The sequence below is a fragment of the Diabrotica virgifera genome, chromosome 1 (assembly GCF_917563875.1).
Source record: "Diabrotica virgifera virgifera chromosome 1, PGI_DIABVI_V3a".
In the NCBI taxonomy this organism is placed as follows: domain Eukaryota; kingdom Metazoa; phylum Arthropoda; class Insecta; order Coleoptera; family Chrysomelidae; genus Diabrotica; species Diabrotica virgifera.
The window spans coordinates 251,115,943-251,129,143 of NC_065443.1; the positions used below are offsets into that span (position 1 = coordinate 251,115,943).

The 13,201-nt window shown below is 34.2% G+C and overlaps 1 protein-coding gene across 2 annotated transcripts in view; it reads right to left on the reverse strand.

Annotated features, from left to right (window-relative positions):
• Positions 1–13,201, reverse strand: part of LOC126879077 (cytochrome P450 9e2-like) — a 59,279-nt gene that overhangs the window by 29,321 nt on the left and 16,757 nt on the right. For both annotated transcript variants that reach the window (XM_050641991.1, XM_050641992.1), the window contains one exon: positions 6,099–6,262. In XM_050641991.1, coding sequence (XP_050497948.1) covers positions 6,099–6,262 — 164 coding nt within the window. The remainder of the gene's footprint in view (positions 1–6,098; positions 6,263–13,201) is intronic.

Below are 13,201 nucleotides of genomic sequence, written 5' to 3' on the forward strand. Positions count from 1 at the left end.
GGTAACAAATCAATTGGAAGTTCTGTCCGACAAAATACATGGGACGTTTTCGTAGTTTGACGTTCGAAACCTGTAACCTGTTCCACAATTAAAACTTCCCCTGTTCCAGTTGTCCCGTACATCAAAGTTTGTCCGACTAGACATCGTTAAGCTATTAACCAATTTTCAGCTTGCTATTAATAAACTTTTTTTTGGTACGTGGGATCCAGGCCTAATACCCATTTCAAACGGAGTAATAATAGTGAAGTTAGCAGGCCAACATCCAAGTTTACGCACCCACAGCTGATAAACCTGAAACCTGAAATTTTAGACTTCTATAAAGACATACATGAATCATTAAAGGTCACAAAGGAAACCGATATCAACATCATAATGGGCGATTTTAAAACCAACGTTGGTAAGGGTAGATGTGGCGATGCGGTAGGTCATTTCGGTCTGGGTAATAAAAATGTGCGAGAAGAGTTACTAAATGAATTTTGTGAAGAACATGATTTTGTCATATCCAATATTATGGTATCAGCTTCCACCACGAAGATTATATACATGGCGAGCACCAGAAATCAAATTGATTACATCTTGATAAACAAAAGATTCCGCAACTATATAAATAGAGCGGCCTCTTACCCTGGTGCGGGCATTTCATCTGACCACAACCCCCTAATCGCGAATCTAGGGCCTCGACCGGCGAAGGTTAAAAAACCATAAAATAAAAAATATTTAAACATTAGAGAATTAATGAGAGATGAAGAGCTTTGAAATACATACAGTAACCACATCAACTAGAACCTGAAAACTATACAAGTAAATTGCATAGAGGAAACCTATGAGAAAATATAAATGGTTATAGCCAATAGTCCAAGTAATGAAGCTTAAAATAGGACAAAACCTCGCAATTTTTACAGAATGGATCGATTTGCTTGAAAATGTGAGAATAAGTAGTGGATATTCCAAGGATCAAAATCTATATGATGCCAAAAGACGCTTTTACCATGGGGGTGGTTGCCACCCCATCTCGAGGATGGAAATTTTTTATTATATTTTGATCACAAAAGTTGATAAAAACGTTCATTCTAAGCAAAAAATGTTTCATAAATTTTTTTGATAAAATTAATAGTTTTCGATTTATTTGCTATCGAAAGTGTTAGTTTTATATCGAAAAATCTATGTTTTTAATCAGTTTTCTGCTAATAACTCAAAACTATTTCGTTTTATCAAAACAACTTTACTTAACAAAAATGTACCTTTTCAAAAAGTAAACAAAACCGTTTTTTCCAGTTTTCTTTAAGACCAATAGTAATCGAGCTATACTTTATTATATGTTAGCTCTTCTTCGTCAAATGCTAAATATTGTAGTTTCAAAGTCAAAAGACGGGAAAACTATGCATTTTTCGAGGATAACTTGTTGAAACTAATTTAAAGTATTTAAAAATATCTATCTCCAAAAATAAAAAAAGTCTCTAGCTCAAAAATTAAGTGATTTATAATGAAAAGAATATCAGTCCCCATTTTTTTAAGCAAAAAGTGATCGAAAACAACCCCCTAATCACCACCTTAATTAAAATTAGTCATTGACCTGATTTGCTCTTCTTTATTTATGTATTATTAATAGGTTCTAAAAGTTTGATCGGCTTAGAATGATTAGTTTAAAAGAAATGGAGTTAAAAGCGAATAACGAGTTTTTGTAATTTGGTAAAAAATGCCTTTTTCTTCAGAATAGAAAGATTAGCATCAGAGATACGAAAAAATATTTCAATATGAAATTATAGGTTATTTAATTCCCAAGAACCTGTTTTGCAAAAATTTTTTCTACGGCAAAAATTGAGTGAGCTATTGACAATTAAATCTTGTAATAACATGCAAAAACCACCTTTACCAAGCCTTTCAATGTAATCTCTTTTTGTGACTGAGGACTTTAAAAGGATTTAGTATTAATACCTTATATATCTTGTAAAATATACAAAATTATTTTTACCAAACTTTCTAAGATAAAAAATAAAAAAAGTTACGTTAAAAAAATCAATCTATTTTTTTGAAAAAAAAGCGAAATCCAATTGGAAGCATAATAATGTAAGTTGGCGGTGTTTTTAGTCATTAGCCTTATTCATTATTTTTTATTTATGTATTGTTAATAGATTCTAGCAGTTTGACTGGCTGATAATGATTAGTTTAAAAAAAACTGGAGTTTAAAGCGAATAACGAGTTTTTGTATTTTGGTAAAAAAAGCAATTATCTTCAGAATAGAAAGATTAGCATGAGAGATACGAAAAAATGTGTAAATATGAAATTGTAGGTTGTTTAACTCCGCCTGTGGTGACAAATGGGTGAATCGAGTAGCTCAGGAGTCACCACTGCCGGTCCTAAGCCCGGATAAAGGAGGAAGGTTGGGCAGTGGGCTGACAACCCACTCCCGGAAAAAACACACTGTTACGAAACCTGAACATTTGCCTCGGAATACAGGACGGAACTTTCGGAAACGACTCAAGCTACGAAACATGGACTATGCATTTGGAAACTGGAATGTGAGGACGCTAAATAGACCAGGAGCTCAAACCGCACTTCTGCAAGAACTAAAAAGATATAAGATCATGACTACTGCTCTTCAGGAGACAAGATGTCTGGGGAAAGGTGTCAGGGATACTAAGACGCACACAATTTTATATAGTGGGAAGGAACAAGGAAGCAAAGAATGTGGAGTCGCATTTGTGGTGGATAATGATTTTAAGTCAAAAATCATCGACTTCCAGGCAGTCAGTGAAAGGATATGTAAGTTGAGAATTCGCACCCACTTCTTCAACCTAACAATGATAAACATTCACTGTCCAACAGAAGATCAAGAGCAACATACAAAGGAAAGCTTTTACCAACAGCTGGAGATAGCATATGATAATGCGCCAAAAAATGACATCAAGATTATAATTGGTGATATGAATGCTAAAATAGGCAAGGAACCGCAGTTCTATGGCACAATAGGAAAACACTCTCTGCACAATGAAACAAGCGAAAATGGGGAGTTTTTGCCACCAGTAAAAACATGGTTATAAGTTCCACATGCTTCCCACATAAAGGCATACACAAAATGACATGGATTTCACCAGATGGAACCACAACGAATCAAATTGACCATGTGCTGATAGACAAAAGGGCAGCCAGTAGTATCTCCGATGTGAGAACACGGCGAGGATCATGCTGTGGATCAGACCATCTTTTAGTACAAACCAAATTTAGATTCAGAGTTAACAGGAAAAGAAACGAAAGACAACAAAGAACAAACAAACTGGACCTGGAAAAACTGAAGATTCAGGAATGTAAAGAGAAGTTCGAACAAGAAGTCGCAAATGAGTTAAGGACGCTAGAACTGCACTACATAGAAGGCAAATGGACTAATATCAAAACAGCAGTACTGACAGCAGCAGCGTCCACCCTGGGAAACAAGAAAAGGGAGAGAAGAGCAGCATGGTTTGATGACGAGTGGAGACAAGCAATAGAGGAAAGAAATGAAGCACACAAAATGTACATAACAAGAAGAACACGGGAAAGACGAACATTATTTGAAGTCGCAAGACGGAAAGCGGACAAGACATGTAGGAATAAAAAGAGAGCCTATGAAAATGGACAAATAGAAAAAATGGAAGAAAATTTCAAAAACAACGAAATTAGAGGGGCTTACGAATACCTAAAAAAGATAAAAGTGGGTATAAACCTCAAACTAGTCTATGTAAAGATGAAAGTGGGCAAATAATCAGTGACCAACAGAAAGTCACAGAAACCTGGAAGCATTATTTTCAGACACTACTTGGAACTCAAGTAGACATGGAAGATGAAATGGGTATGATCTACGTAGAAGAGAATGGAGTAGAAGCTCCAACCATAGAGGAAGTTTTTGAAGCCATTAAGGCCCAGAAAAACAATAAAGCTCCGGGAGTTGATGAAATACCAGCAGAACTATATAAGGTAGGTGGCCACCACCTAGCAAGTCACATCCACGCGCTCATCAAAGACGTATGGCAAGAAGAGAAAATACCCGACGACTGGAAGAAAAGTATAGTATGCCCGATCTATAAAAAAGGAGACAAAAGTCTAAAAGTGTCCACCGAAATAAAAAGATGAGAATCTATAAAACCTTAATTCGACCAATAACATGCTATGGCAGTGAAGCCTGGGTGCTGAAAGAAACATCCAAAAACAAACTCGACACATTCGAAAGGAAAGTACTTAGGAGAATACTAGGACCTGTGAGGGAAAACGGAATCTTCAGAAGTCGATACAACAACGAGCTTTATCAACTTTATAAGGAAACGCCCCTGTCAAACTTCATTAGATTACAAAGATTGCAATGGGCCGGACATGTGATAAGAATGGGAGAGGATAGGCTACCAAAACGAGCACTGAATGCTAGAATATAAAAGGAAAGAGACCGGTTGGGAAGCCACGAAAGCGCTGGAAAGACACAGTAAACAGCGACGCACAAGCCCTTTTAGGAGTCCGTGTATGGAGAAGAGCAGCCACAGACAGGCAAGGATGGAGGCAAAAAATAAAGGAGGCCAAGGCTCAATTTGGGCTGTAGTGCCGTAGAAGAGAAGAAGAAGGTTGTTTAATTCCCAAGAACTTGGTTTAAAAAAAATTTTCTACGGCAAAAATTGAGTGAATAGTAAATGAGTATTCCATCAAAAAACATTGATTTCTTAGATATGAAACTAACACTTTCGATAGCGAATAAATCGAAAAATATTAATTTTGTCAAAAAAATATATGGGATGTTTTTTGCTTAGAATGAATGTTTTTATCAACTTTTGAGGTCAAAATATAATAAAAAAATTTCCACCCCCTAGATGGGGTGTCAACCACCTCCATGGTAAAAGCGATTTTCGGCATCATATAGATTTTGATACTTGGACTATCCACTACTTATTCTCAAATTTTCAAACAAATTGATCCATTCTGTAAAAATTGCGAGGTGAAAAGCTTCAGATTCTGGATTACAATGCGGGCGCAGCAATCGCAAGTAAAATAAAAAGAAATCGCAAAAACGAGTGGATGATGGAAGAGATACTTGAGCTAATGAAGCTAACAGTACAACAAAATGCATCAGAACCAACATAAATACAAGAAAACCCAACTTGCGATAAGAGCAAGAATTAAAACCGCAAAAGAAATCTGGATGAAAGAGTTTTGTGAAGAATTAGAATCACTACAAGAAAAAGGGGGACAGTTTTGGTCTACATAAGAAGGTTAAAGAAATTTCGAGTATATACAAGAGACATCAAGAGACCCGCCTGGAAAATGATCAAGGAGACTACGTACATACCCAGGAAGAACTAGCTAAAATCTGAATAGATTATGCTTCGTCTCTCTTTACAGACAATAGACCGAGTCTGACATCTACGCACCTACCTGCAGAAACTTTGTCCGGCCCTACCATTATTCGTGCCGAGGTGGAGTACGCTATAAAAATAGCAACACTATGCAAGGCCCCTGGACCGGATGGCATTACTACGGTAGCCCTAAAACTATTGGAGGGTGACAACATCCACATGTTGCCCATGTTGGTAACATATACACACATACATACTATACCTCAATGGCCAACGCACTATGGGTGCACGGCACCATAAGAAGAAGGAGACCATAGATACATTATATATAATTAACTAGATAAACACAGGAAGATTAAATTTGATATCAATACGTGAGTACAGCATCACCCTCAGAATGATTATTTGTCTATTTGCTTACAAGATATAGATCAAGTATAAGGGTAACATAACATAACACCTAAATGCATTATTGATGGATTGTCGTGTAACTGACGAAGTATTTCAGCTATTCTGCTCTTTGGAATCACCAACTAAGCTTCGTCCATGATACAGGTGGCGCACTGGTCCCAATAGGTCGTAAGATCAAGCCTTAATATAAGCCCAAAGATCAAGATCGTGAATAAACAAGGTTAATTATATCTTCTAATATGGAAATATTGACGCATAAAAGATGTAGATCATTAGATATTTTTGTTAAATCTGAAAAGTTAGGTAATTGAAATGTAATAATATTGCTCAATTGTTCTTTTCATTGTACTTACGTAGTTACTTAAATTTGTTTACCTTTTAATGCAAATAGATTCTTTCCCATTAAGGGATCGGAGTTTTTAGGGAACATTATTCTATGATCCGTGAAATGTTCAAAGTCTTTAACGGCAATCTGCTTGATTAGATCTGGGTCTCGTATGGCAAGTGTGGGCGTCACCATCTCGTACAGTCCAAAATATCTAAAAATAACAACTACCTGTCATCGAGGTGGTTCTATCAAAACTCTAGTCAAACTGTAATTTCCAATACCCTTAGTTTATAGGCCTGGATCCCACGTACCAAAAAAAAGTTGATTAATAGCAAGCTGAAAATTTGTTAATAGCTTAACCTTTCGCAACTTTTTTTTTTCTAGAACTAGGTTTTCTGAACATTAAAGCTAACATCCGTCTCAGAGACCGACATAAAAACAATGTTTAAATTGACACACTTTCAAGTGTAGGGTTGTGTTCACTCATTGAAGGAGTGAAATTAAACAAGATTGATACCTATTTTTAATTTATTAAGCCTCTTAAACATTAGCAAAATACCAAAGAAAATTAAAACTATTTATAACATCTCATTTGTGAAAAACAAGCTAAATTTTTCCACTGCCGTTTTTTTGTACACTTTTTACTTCTGGCAGTTGGGTTACTTTACTAAATTATCAGCACTTGGTCGCATGTTGTTTCGTTAATACAGGGTGTCCCGGAAAATAGTGCGTTCCTTAAAGGTATAGGTAGAAGGCACCATGTAGAACAAAAAACTCTTATAACATTTTTTTCTAAATGCAACCGTTTGACCAAAAAATTAAAATGTATTTTGGTAGGCAAATTTAAATCTGACAACTATGTGCGGTATGCAAATTTAAGCATAGACAGTCCCATGTAAATAAATAGATAGAAGATAGATAGTAAACAGGTTTTAAAGAATCCTGTTTAGTGTCAATGCCGAAAATGTTTTCGAATAGTGAGTGTATTACCTATTATGTTATTACCTATGAATGGTGTTTGTGAAAGGTTACTATTCGGTATAATAATTATTTTCAAGTAAGTACAACTTAGTTATTTCAGTTCACAAGTAAACAAACTACTGAGACATTATCTGGTGTATTTAAGTTCCACTGTAAACTATTAAAACTATGTAATTCAGTTAAAGCCCTCAGCAATACTCAGCATTCAACCCATTTAAACTTTACTAAATACATAATATTAGTTCAGTTAAAAGCTGTGTTTTTATGTTAAAAGATGTGTAATTTGTTTAAAATTATGCAATAGGTATTTCAATACATTTTAAAAGAAAATAATTTTAGTAGACAAATAGTAAATACATAAGTATTACCTACTATTAGGTTGGATTATTTTAAATACTGTAAATCACAATCACAAACGAGTTCTTATTATCTGTTATTATTCCGTAGTGCGTACGATGTTGCCAGTTTATTAAAATTTCCAAACATTAAAATACAGGTATATGGAAAACAATGTTAACTTTTTTTTGGAAACGGTTAACTTTAGAAAAAAATGGTATAGGACTTTTTTGTTCCAAATTGTGTATTCTCTCCATACCTTAAAGGAACGCACTATTTTCCGGGACACCCTGTATAAATATTTTTTTCATCGAATATGTCACGTCCAACATCGGTCTCTGAGAAAATTTTTTATATAAAATTGCCGATAATTGCATAATCACTTGACACTAAAGACTCAAATTTCTACACTAAAAACAGGCACCTGAATCAGGCAGCTACTGATGGCGGCGAAGATAATATCTTATATATTATATAATGAACAATTTGGATATAATCGTAAAAACTCTAATGGTCGGTTTCACCAACGACAAAATTTATTCTATGAATAAAGATATTCGACCAATATACTGACATTTCTCCATTTTACTAACTTCAAATAAGACTTATTTTATTTATTTATTAAATAAATATTTACTCTTCGAGTACATTGGCAAGTTAATCTCGCTGTAAATATCTATAAGAAAGTAAATTCGTCAGTTTAACTTTAAATTATCAAAATTATATTGAAACAAAATAAAAACATAAACGTCTAATAAATTTTATTCGACGAATATTCATTGATTTATTTGTTGTTGGTGAAACCAGACCTAAGTGGTCCGTCTCACAGACAAAATGTTAGTCACGGAAGGTTAACGGTGTCTAGTCGGACAAACTTTGATGTACGGGAACACTGGAACAGGGAAAGTTTTAATTGTGGAACAGGTTAAAAAATTTTAACGTCAGACTACGAAAACACATCGCCGGTCTGGAATAGGAATGACGTAACTGCAATAAGTCAAATTTCTCAGGAGAGTAAAATAAGGATCTTTAAATATTTAAATTAAGGATTAAATGAGGAGTAATTGTCCAGGAGCATCGATCTGGCGTTTATTATTACAATGATGGCTTTTAGTTTCATCCCTATTGGTTCGAATTTCATTATGTTAATTTAATCCCTCCCCCATTTTCAAACCTATCTACAGTTGCGTCATTCTTGATCTTTAATTTTTTTTGTACAAAAAAACAATTTTTAAATATTTAGTATGCCGTTTATTCTTACAGCGATGGCTTTTATTTTCATCCCTGTTGGTCCGAATTTCATTATCTTAATTTAGTCACCCATTTTCAACCGTCTTTATAGTTGCGTCATTATTCAACTGAAATAAGGTCTAAAATGGTGCATATTTCAATTACGACGCAACTAGCCTGTAGTGAATCAGCACATAGTTACAGTTCTGTCGCTTTTTTATCATCTGTACACAATATTTTAGAAGTAAATTACGCAATAAACAGGAATTGACAAAATTTGTAGTTACGTCATTCTTATTCTGGACCGGCGAAATGAATTTTGTCGGACAGAACTTCCAATTGATTTGTTATAGTAGTGGAGGAAAGTATGCTAAATGTGCAGTCTCTCGAGCGCTTTGGGGACCTATTGGGTTGTGAAGTCTAGGTTCTAAAACCAAAAAAAGTGAAGTAAAGTTTTCCATTTTAGTGGGGACTTTCCATTTTTAATTTAATTTTCCATTTCCAACAATCATTTTTTCCGATTATAGTGCCATATATCCGTAATTCGAAAAATTGTTTAAAATAAAAGTTACTTATTTTTACGTAAGCAATCCGAATCTGCAATAAAAAATGGGGGCTCCTATTTAAAATTTTATGGTACCCCCTACCCCATCTCCGTAGGGGGTCGTATTTGGTGTCATTCGATAGATTTTTCAAACACATTGAATAAGTCTATTTTTCAGTTTTTCAGTCTGATGTTCATTTCGGGAAATATGGCGGGATTCGTATTTAAAATTTTAAATTTACCCCCACCCCTCTCCGTGGGGAGTCGTGTTTAGTATCATTCGATAGATTTTTGCGAAACATTGAGCACGTATTTTTTAGTTTTTAGATCTATTTAGCTCATTTCACGAAATATTCGCTTTTTCTTGTGAAACTTTGTGACTCCCATTTCCTTGCGCCTCGCCCAAATCGTCAGATTTTTGAAATGTACACTTTTTTGCATGTACTTAACTTATCTTATCTTAATCTGACGATTTCGAGTTTTTCTAAGGATAGATTTTTTTTCGGCCTTCCCTTAACGAACTTCCCTGTGTTTAGAGCCAATATATGGTAGAGCTACATCTACAGGGTACCAGGTTTCTCCCCAGTCCCCATACGATAATCTGACGCGCTCGAGTTACTGCAAAAATCTCCGCTTGGGCTCACGTACCATTACTCTTTCATTATATTCTCATACAAAAATCAGACTAATATTTATCACCAACTGGGCATTTTGATAAGTCCGACACGTAGAACATGTTAAATGACAGGAATTATGTTGGTGATGAATAGCAGTCTGATTTTTGCATGAGAGTTTAATGAAAGGGCAACAAATCAATTGGAAGTTCTGCCCGACAAAATACATGGGACGTTTTCGCAGTCTGACGTTCCAAATTTTTAACCTCTTCCACAATTAAAACTTCCCCTGTTCCAGTGTTCCCGTACATCAAGGTTTGTCCGACTAGACACCGTTAAACTGTTAACAAATTTTCAACTTGCTATTGATCAACTTTTTTTTATACCGCGGGATCCAGGTCTATTAATATTTACGTGTTTTTTGTATGGTTGTTAAACCTAGACATTGAAACGAATATTTATAGAATCTTTTACGTCTGATAACTACCTAGCCTCTCTGCGCAACGCGGTACCATCGCAAGAGAAATATACTATCGTATAATATTACATTCTCCTAGATGGCTAATGATAAAATTTCAGCCGAATTGGACTCGTAGTTTTGGTTTAACGGCATGTGGAAAGGTGTTTACCGCTGATTTTAGAAAAATGGAAAAATAATAATATTTATCGGTCATTCAATTCTTGTTTATGGAAGAGATTCGCGCAATGAAATGAAAAAACGCTTGGATGCTGTGTATGGTGACACTGGTGACTCTTCTCCATCGATGTCAACCGTCAAAAATTGGTTTGACGAATTTTAACGTCCATCACGTCTGTCTTCGATGAGCCACGTCTAGGTGTCTCGAAAATGGCCACAGCCGAGGATAACTTGAAAAGTAACTGGCTAGGCAGAAATTTAAGTCGAATGAGGAGGTCATCACCGCCACATAAGGCTATGCTACTTTTTAGAGTTCGAAAAAACGTATTTTCCAGACGGGTTAAAGAAGTTAAAGCATCGCTGGTTTAGGGGTATCGAGCTAAAATGGGACTATGTTGAGGAATAAATCGCCACTTTTCCCAAAATTACTAGTACTTATTGGCCTGCCTGGTAAATATTATAGATTTATTATAGTTATTATCTTATTGACGATCATAAACAGAGACCAGAAACAGCTGATTTTTATACGTATGATGTTTTGGATAAATTTTTATTCTTATACATATTTCTTCTAATTAAATAATTCAATTATGACGTTAAAACCTTAGTTTTTCTAAACGAAACCACTGTTTAGCCATATCTCACTGAATTCTCACCAGTAGAATTCCGTCAACTTCGTTTTTCATTTGAAAATAATTTCATGACCGTCAATCCAGCCCTGACTTTCGGTAGCCGTATTTCATTTACTTAAATTGTCTATATTAAAAGATGAGAGGTCAGCTATTAGTTTTAGTTATTATTTCACATATTACATCACTAAATTACGTCTCATTGTGACAGTCGGTTTTAACTTTAATACTCCAAATAAAAAAAAGAAAAGTTACTAATATGAAAAGGAGGCTTTGCGCTGGAAACTTCCAGGAGATGATCCTAAAAATATCACGAGAAACTGGATACATTACATAATTCTCTGATCTTCTGAGCTGATCAGCAAAATCATGAAATATCGACAAAAGAAAACTTTTGCTGATATACAGGGTGTAACAAAAATACAGGTCATAAATTTAATCACATATTTTGGGACCAAAAATAGTTCGATTGAACCTAACTTACCTTGGTACAAATGTGTACATAAAAAAAGTTACAGCCCTTTGAATTTACAAAATAAAAATTGATTTTTTCCAATACAGTGAGCACGTAAAGGTTGGAATAAATTCATTTTCTCGAGAATGGACGATTTTGGAAAAAAATCCCGAAACAGGTCAATTTTTATTTTTAAATTGCGACTTTTTGACATATGTGCCATACTAGTGACGTCACCCATCTGGGCGTGATGACGTCATCTATAATTTTTTTAAATGAGAATAGGGATCGTGTGATAGCTTATTTGAAAGGTAATTTAATTCTCTATTCAGTAATATAAACATTAACATAATTATTTATACAGCGTGTCCAAAAAAAATTATTTAAATTAAATTTATTGACATAAAAAGAAGAATGTGTGTAATTTATTTATCTCAAAATACATTTTACTGCTATCAGAAAACAGGAAATAAAGTTTATTTAACAAATAAATATCGTTTTAGCATTTTAGCCGCCCACTCACCTTCCTCTTTTTGAACATTTAATTTTTTTACATTTGAACATTTGATTTAAGGGAAAAGCAATGATTATTTTTCAAATAAACATTTTTTCTGTGTTCTAAGAACCTTAAAATGTATTTTGGACTAAATAAAAATTACATGCATTCTTCTTTTTATGTCAATAAAATTAATTTAAAAAAATTTTTTAGACACCCTGTGTAAATAGTTATGTAAATGTTTATATTAATGAATAGAGAATTAAATTACCTTTCAAATGAACTATCACACGACCCCTATTCCTATTTAAAAAAATCATCGATGACGTCATCACGCCCAGATGGGTGACGTCACTAGTATGACATATATGCCAAAAAGTCGTAATTTAAAAATAAAAATTGACCTGTTTCGGGATTTTTTCCCAAATCGTCCATTCTCGAGAAAATGAATTTATTCCAACCTTTACGTGCTCACTGTATATCGAAAACTATGTGAGATATTTTATTGAAAATGGACATGTGGCATTCTTATCGCAGTAGTATCTTAAAAAAAGATTATAGTGAAATTTAGACATCCCATAAAAATTTTATGGGGGTTTTGTTCATTTAAACCCCCTCAAACTTTTGTGTACGTTCCAATTTAATTATTATTGTAGTACCATTGGTTAAACACAATGTTTTAAAAACTTTTTTGCCTCTTAGTACTTTTTCGAAGTCGAGTTTTTATCGAGATATTTTGAATATTTGTCAAATCCACCATATATTTGTATATGGTTAAGTACGATTATGGAGACTGTATAGTCCGTTCTTTAACGGTAAAATATTGCAAAATCTCTAAATTTTAAAGAACCGCTTGGATTGACATGAAATTTGGCATACACATAGCTAACAAGTCAAAGAAAAAAGTGATATTGTGCCGATATGTGCTTTTGCCCTGGGGTGGTTTTCACCCCCTCTTGGGGGTGAAAAAATATTCGTCCAAAGAAAGTCAGGAAATGGATAAACTGGCTAATTTTAAGTAACTTTTGTTCTATAGAGTTTTTTCACTTAGTCAATACTTTTCGAGTTATTTGGCAGTGAATATGTTCATTTTTCAACAAAATAACCAGGCTTTTAGACGGTTTTTCGCAAATAACTCAAATAGTAAGTATTTTGTCGAAAAAACATTCTTAGCAAAAATATAGCCTGTAAATCTTTTTAAAAAATGGTGTATATATCACGTCTCTACA